Raw genomic sequence first — 7,806 nt, forward strand, 5'->3', positions numbered from 1 at the left:
GGAACGATATAAGTGTCGTTGTTTTGAGAAATTGTACGTACACGTGTTAGTTTACTTACAGCGGGACGGTGGGAGCTATTATTTTGCTGTGTACCCGTCATCGCTGGTGTTGTAAAGCGGAAATATAGTGACGTCTCTCTCAGCGACCCGCCGTCTGCGACGCTACGAGGTCTGTCAACCCGAAAGAGAAATAGAAACATGCTCGTCGAGTCCTTGCTATGCAGACCGACGCTGCGAGCACGCCGTCGGAGCGGCAGACCCGTCCCCGTCTTTTCGTCGGGCCACCGAATCTGAGACCCCCGTGGCGCCGAGGTCCCTGACCGGAGTCGCGAAACACCCCGTCGCCGAAGACCGACGTCTGAAGTGGAACAACCACAGGAGGAACGACGCTCCACCCGCTCTACTCCGCCTCGCAACGGAGAACCGTCGACAACAAGTCCCAGAACAGTACGAAACCGGCCGCAGTCTGTCCCCAAGCGTCACAAAGAGTGTCGCAGCTCGTGTAACCTTTGGAAAAACCCGTCGACGCTCGTACCGACTTACCACTGTAGTTTCTTCTTCTCTCTTTAGTGTCTACAGTCTGTACAGAAAAGTTTATCAAATTCTGACGTGGAAAAATGAACACTAAGAGTATGATACATGGGAATTTTCCAGTGGACAACACGTTTATTGAAGCAGTACACAAGTAAAGTCTCTGAGACTTTCAATTCCTTTGTTTCTAGAGAGTCGAGAAAACACGGACTAGGTAAATATGAATTTTTGGGACAGACTTTTACTCGACTAGTCGGTAAAACCGGTGAAATACTATAGTACTTGTGCTAAACAACCGAACACATTGGTAATCGGTTAGTGGTTGGTTCCATCTGGGGAGTTAGGTGGAATAGTGGCGTACTAGAGAAGTGCTCCCCGGTAGGCCCCTCACCGAGGGAATAAAAGTTAGATTTCGTCGCCCCACCCGCTTGGGAGCGCGGGGGTCCGCATATGCCGGGTGGCTCTGTAAACCATGCCGGGAGCTCCATTAAATATTTTGTGCATCGTTTTTTCTTTTTTCTTTTTTAATTTCTTTAGATCTGGCGTTTTGTTTGTTTCCGTTCACGGACAAAAGGACTTGTTCCAGTCCCAGGAACTTGTCGTTGTGCTCGATTGGCACAGTAATGCCACCATGTACAGAGCAGACTCGCTCCCCACAGGTCAAGACCTGCCTCTCCCGTCGGTCTATCAGCCGAGCGGCCGTGAAGTTTCCGTCGATGAGTTATTCGCTGCGGCATGTACGGCGTCAAAAACCGCACCGGACACGAGAAATCAACTCTTCGCGTCACCGTTTTTAGAACAAGTTAACGCCGACAGTATTTGGACTATATAGCACCTATCAGCACACGGCAATTCAAAGTGTTTTACAAATGAAAATAAAAGACATTTAAGAATAAATACAGCAGAAACACATTATAAAATGGCATTTAAAAACAGGCATTAAAAAGCAAAGATAATCAAATAAACACAACAGGTATCGAATACATGAATACAAGCCGTACTGCAGTGTGGATATGAACAGCTCACTCAAATGCAGCGGCAAAAAGATACGTTTTCAGTCTGGATTTAAAAGTATTAAGAGTTGCAGAGGACTTATAAGACCTATAAGAAGTACTGACAAACATTCATGGAAAAAAAGAAAATTGAATCCGTGTGTGAGAGACATTTTCCTCCTTTCCATGGCTTGCCAAAGTTGCATATTTCTTTGCTGTAACTTTGCCAGTGAAGTAATTACACTTTCCAGGACACTGTGGCTATTAGATGAAGATGTGAGGCTAAGTTGAATAGACAATGCTCAATTAAGCTGAACAAAACATTAGTGGATCAAGTTGGCTGCATGGGGCCTCTATTTGATTCAAGCGGCCGGATTCAATTCACAGCTACCCATGCGTGACATGTTTCCTTGTGTTAGTGCTGCGGAGAGCAGGTGAAACACAGCGGTCGTACTATCAGCTGTCAGGATCTTTATACCCTGCGGTACCATGTGCTGCGTCTGGCTGTCAACAGGCTACACATCCAGCCTGTTGGAGGAGATACTCTGCGTTCATTAGTCTAATAGCATAACAAAATGTGGGAAATTTAAATAATTCCAAGCATTTAAAAGCTAATTTGTAAGCCTAATGGAGTTCGACCAAGTGTTAGACCCCTGAAAGCTCACCACTAAAAATAATACTTGTAATGTATGAATTATAAAGAGGGGAAACATTAGGTTACTTTTTTATGTCCCAGTTGGACGGATGATTAGGCAGCTAATGCAATATGGAGACAGGTCTTGTGACAAGTTTAGAATGCATTTAGTAAGGTTTTTGTGGCACAACAACCAATACGTAAGAGAGGATTACTTGAAATGGATTCAACCTGGTTTTTTTAATAATTATTTTGCATTAAAGTGAATAGTATGTTCCCAAATAATATCAGGCATAAGCAAGGCTGAAAACATTGTATGCCACTTTTGAATTACTTGTTGTTTTGCTCTCTTTTGGATAACACGCCAGGATAATTTGCTTAAAGGGGCCTATTCTGCTCATTTTCAGGTTCATATTTGTATTTGGTTCCTCTACTGAGAAATGTCTCCATGCTTTAATGTTCAAAAAGCTCTTTTTTTTCTCATACTGCCTCTTTTCACCCTCTGTCTGGAACCAGAGCCCAGTCCGCTCTGATTGGTTAGCTGGCCGGCTCTGTTGTGATTGGTCAACTCTTACGGCCCGTCCACACGGCGGCGCGGGTTGAAGCTTCAACGCTTCTGCCCATTCACTTTGAATGGGGTGACGTCACGCTTTGCCGAACTGCATTGTGGGAGCGTTGCTTTGCTCGCTTCAAAAGTTGAGCAATGTTCAACTTTTGAAGCTTCGGCGGAAGCGCCAGCCAATCAAATCATATGCCAGTACAAGCTCTAGCCAATCAAACCGCGTGCTTGTGTGTCCGGGGCGGGAGATTCATGTGATTGGTTGTTGGTCGAGTTTCAGACACGCCCACCGGCAACCTTCAACGCACGCCGCCGTGTGGACGCTGCGTTAGAGATGTCCCGTACAACGTTTTGGAGAGCTAGCCAATAGAAGCACAAGGGTTACATAGTGATCCCTATGGAGGGACATTTGGTATTTTAGCCTTAGCAGACCATTTACCTGCACAAAAACCTCTATAACACACTACAGGAAAGGGAAATCCCAAAAAGCATAATAGCTCCCCTGTAAGAATGAATAATAGTCACATAAAATGCAAAGTACTCTTGCTAGCCATGCACAAAAAAATCCTCGTGAAAAGTATATCTATGGTGCTTCACATTTATCCTGTTTCTATAGAGGTAAGCAGCCTTCAAGCTGAGCGTTAATGGCGAAAACTCAATTCCTCTCCACTCTCCACCAACACTAAATCCAACCAGGGAAACTCTATCGCCTCCTCTACGATTTATGATTGTCTTGATAATTACCTGCTTGCCTGCATTGTGTAATCTGTTTTCAGGCTGAGTTGCGTTCATGACCTTTAGGCCCTCAGGTGTCTGCTGTGCACCTGCTTATTGAGAAAGATGAAATAGAACGTTAAAGCTCATTATCTGTGGCTGCGTAATGCCCCGCTGAGGTCAACAGCTCGATGAGCCGCACACACACTCAGTGCAGCGCGGACACATGCTGCTTTGTGCACCAACAGCCATTCAGAAGTCACACACACAAAACCACACACTCATACACACTTTTAGCTTGAACGTGACTCAAATAATGTGCTGTTTAGGTGGTGCATTCTCCTGCAGTGAATAAGCGCTGCGGTGCAGGCGACTGTCACTACGATTCAATTAAAGTGAGATGTCATTTGTCGGTGCCGGGCTGACAGTGTGCTTTGATTGGTGATTTTTATCCTGCCTTGAGGTGTCCACAATGACCACTGTGAGATATTCCTTAAGTGTCCTCTGTCTGTCTCAATGTCCTCTATCTGTTACATGATGTCACCACAGGATAGTTTTCTATGCAGGACACACTGTCTTCGTATTGATGTATCGAGATGTTGCACTAACCAACACGTTATGTTCTTAATTTGCTCTGCACCAAGCTTGTGTTCACAAGCAAATTGAATTTAAAACCTATTTGTCATGTTAATTTAACAGATTAGAGTTTGTTTTCATGCCACCTTGGTGATAAACACCGTCGAAAATCCCTAGAAGGAGCCCGGGCAAAACTTTTTAACACAGAAGTCACAGCACTCTGAAGAACTGCAGCATAGGAAACTTTTATTGGCTTATTTTTTCCCCTCTCAGAGATGAGTTGATAAAAGCAGAGGAAGATCTTTCCACCACAGGCTTGTCTCTCCTGGGGACGCCTGTCTGCCTCCAAACAGGCGATACACAGCTAACTCAAGCCTATTTCATTTGAACTCAAGGGACTGCTCGAGCGAAGGGGAGGGATTGGGAGGAGGAAGAGAGGAAAGGAGGAGATAATGAGAGAAAGACAGGGAGGGTCGTAGAATCGATCCGGGCCGTAACTTCAGCGGGATGGACGTCTGTGATTCGGTCGCACAGCTGATCTCTGCAGCAGAATCTAAACGACAAACTCAGCTCCCTGCAACGTGCTCTGATGAAGAAAGGGTCATGATTGAAAGTCAAAACGGATTTAAAAATGTATACTTCCCTGCTTTAGTATGTATTTTAGACTTTGAAAGGCAGGCAGTTCCCTTTACACCAGGAAATACTTTCTTTTTTGAATTGTTATTGGATGCCAGATTGGCTTTGATTTCACCTTTGGAGACTGTTCAGATTGTTCCAGGTGGAGCGCAGAGCTCAATCAAACACAAATAAATATTTGAAAGGATTTCAAATACAAAATGTTGGCATGGGCTTAGGTGGCATATTGCACTGGAAGATTTCATTCTCTCTCTGGTCTCTGTGGAGGCAGTTGTTGACATACTCAGGAGATCTAGGTACTGCAGATGGACAGAGAACAAGCAATACATGGTGCAGCTCCTATTTCTTACACCTGGTTGTACTTCTGCTTCAGTTATTACGTTGTTTCCTTCCATAATCCTGCTCAAACAGAGAAAGGCAAAACATACAACAAACAATAAACCCATATTTGTTACTGTCATGCATTTATATCCACTTCCTCTTCTCTCAGTGTTCTCGCCACCCTTCAAATGTATCCAACATCTATTCATTTGGCACTGCTGAGTCCACAGAGTGACAATAGGACTATATTTGGATGTGCTGTTTGGAGCATGTAAGTGTGCATGTATGCAAGCAGATAAATTCCCTGTTTTATTCCATGTGAGTTCACGCAACGTAAGCCCATTGCAGTGTAGCCCAAAGAGCATTGAGTTGTATGTGTACTGCATTGATTGTCCGAAGATCAATGCAACACTTCTACCTTTGATTAATATCACTGCGTCTCCGGGCTCACGGGGTGCTCTTTGATTGAGTTATTTTGCCACTGGTTATGAAAGTCGGAAGCTGAGAGACAATCGATCACTGTACAGGTAACCTGACCCAGTTTGGGAGATGTACCAGGCTGCCTCTGCACACAGACAACTCACAGGGTAGTACACACACACACACACACACACACACACACACACACACACACACACACACACACACACACACACACACACACACACACACACACACACACACTGCCCTAAATCAACAGTCTTCTCTGCCGTATCTGACAACTCAAGCCTCCACTGAGGGGACAGTGTAAGGAGACTGACTGGCACTGGTGGCATTACTCTGTGGCTTCTGAGACCAAGTTGAAAGATTGTTGTTGCGTTTTTTATCGTCCGTTTCTCTCACTTTCCCTCACACACAGACAGTATATACTTTGGTGCGCTTGTACTTGTGAGGACCCTCAGAGTATTCCCAGGACACTCACCGTTCGCTAACCTCGTCTTCACGCATGCAGTCAGTTCGCTATGATGTACTGTAATGAGCAGCCAATGTGTGGAAACCCATTTCCCAGGAAAGGAATGAAGATATAAGAGCACATTCTAAGCAGCGTATGTAAATTGCATGCTCAACCCAAATACGCCCGGAGCTACAGACTCATGTGTGAACAATGGGTGAGCAAAGCATCTACCATCTCAGCTCCGGAGCTAAATCCTTACCCTAAACATGGATTGATTATTGTCTCTTTTTGTTATTGCGTGCAGCAGAGCTCATACACATTATCCAGCTTGTGAAACGGAAGAAGTGAGCATCCTGACAGCAGCCTTATTCCTACGTGTTAAAGCAGAATGCATTCAGGCACGATATTGTGCATGACTTCCAGATGCTGGTTATAGTTTTGAAATTGTGGTTAAAGTGCTTGGTAAGTTTAAAGGGGCCGTATTATACTTCTGGGGTTTTTCCTTTCCTGTAGTGTGCATGTAAATGGTCTGCATAGGCTAAAATCCCTGTGCTCCCACACTCTCTCTCTCCCCCACTCCCCCCCCTGCCTAAAACGCCTCTATTGTTGACTTTTGTAACATAGTGACATCACAAAGTAACACCCATGCTTCTATTGGCCATGTCCAACACATTATACGTGACATCTGTAAGCTGACCATTCACAACAGAGCCGGCCAGGTAACCTTTTTGAACATTAAAGCATGGAGACATGTCACAGTAGAGGCACAGAATACAAATATGAACCTGAGATTACCAAATGTCCGCTTTAAGTAAAATATTATGTTCTAATCTAGACTACAATAAATGTGCAAGTTACGTTAATTTGGTAATTAAGTTACCCTCCGTATATCAATTGGAAAAAATCAACGTGTCTCCTGCGCTAGTTTCTCAACCATCCTCACAACCTCCTTCTTACACACACTATGATTAGAAAAGTTTTTGTGATATGAAAACAAACTGAGTTTTTGAAAAAATTGGTTTCCATGCAAGCATAATGAGCAATGCAGTTTGTATTTGAGATGGCAGAAAAGAATGGGGCAGAAACACAGAGTCATTTGACCCTTTTTTATATAAGAATATGGACTTATTAGCGCACATTTCAATCTTTCTAATTCTAATGTTTTATGTAAACCCAAGTCTGACATACCCTGTTAATGAAAGTAAGGACTAGCCAAAATTTTAATGTTTTACTTTATAAATGAATGTCCTCACTAGGGTTAGGCTCACCGGCCCGTCCACACGGCGGCGTGCGTTGAAGCTTCAACGCTTCTGCCCATTCACTTTGAATGGGGTGACGTCACGCGTTGCCGAACTGCAATGTGGGAGCGTTGCTCGCTTCAAAAGTTGAGCATTGTTCAACTTTTGAAGCTTCGGTGGAAGCGTCAGCCAATCAAATCATATGCCAGTACAAGCTCTAGCCAATCAAACCGCGTGCTTATGTGTCCGGGGCGGGAGATTCATGTGATTGGTTGTTGGTCGAGTTGAAGCTCACCGGCAAGCTTCAACGCACGCTGACGTGTGAACGCTGCGTTAAAGGTGGGGTAGGTAAGTTTGAGAAACCGGCTCGAGATACACTTTTTGTTATATTCCATGGAATGCTCTTAACATCCCGATAGCAATGAATATCTGAAGTGTTTTGACAATAAATCCATAAAAAAATGTCATCTGTGGAACCCGTAATACTGTAAAAAGCACGACCAATCATTTGAGCCGGCCCGGCTAAAGTAACTGGATGGCCTACCTGCCTGTCAGCCTTCCATCTGTGCACAAACTTATCTCGTGCCCTCATTGGTCATGTGCGCGTTCGTGTGTGTTGGAGGAGGGGCTCTGTGAGAAAGTAGCAGATTTCTTCCGGCTGTGTATTTTCAAATTCTAGCGCACTCGAGCTGGTTTCTCCAAAACCCCAC

At 44.5% G+C, this 7,806-nt stretch overlaps 1 protein-coding gene across 1 annotated transcript in view; it reads left to right on the forward strand.

Moving 5' to 3' along the window:
- Positions 1-2,086, forward strand: part of LOC104942326 (uncharacterized) — a 34,523-nt gene extending 32,437 nt beyond the window's left edge. The window contains exons 4-5 of the mRNA XM_010767530.1: positions 225-502; positions 1,943-2,086. Of these exons, the coding sequence (XP_010765832.1) occupies positions 225-502; positions 1,943-2,086 (422 nt within the window). The remainder of the gene's footprint in view (positions 1-224; positions 503-1,942) is intronic.
- The last annotated feature ends 5,720 nt before the right edge of the window (positions 2,087-7,806 follow it).

Source organism: Notothenia coriiceps, unplaced genomic scaffold, assembly GCF_000735185.1.
Source record: "Notothenia coriiceps isolate Sejong01 unplaced genomic scaffold, NC01 NC01_scaffold00004483, whole genome shotgun sequence".
NCBI lineage: Eukaryota > Metazoa > Chordata > Actinopteri > Perciformes > Nototheniidae > Notothenia > Notothenia coriiceps.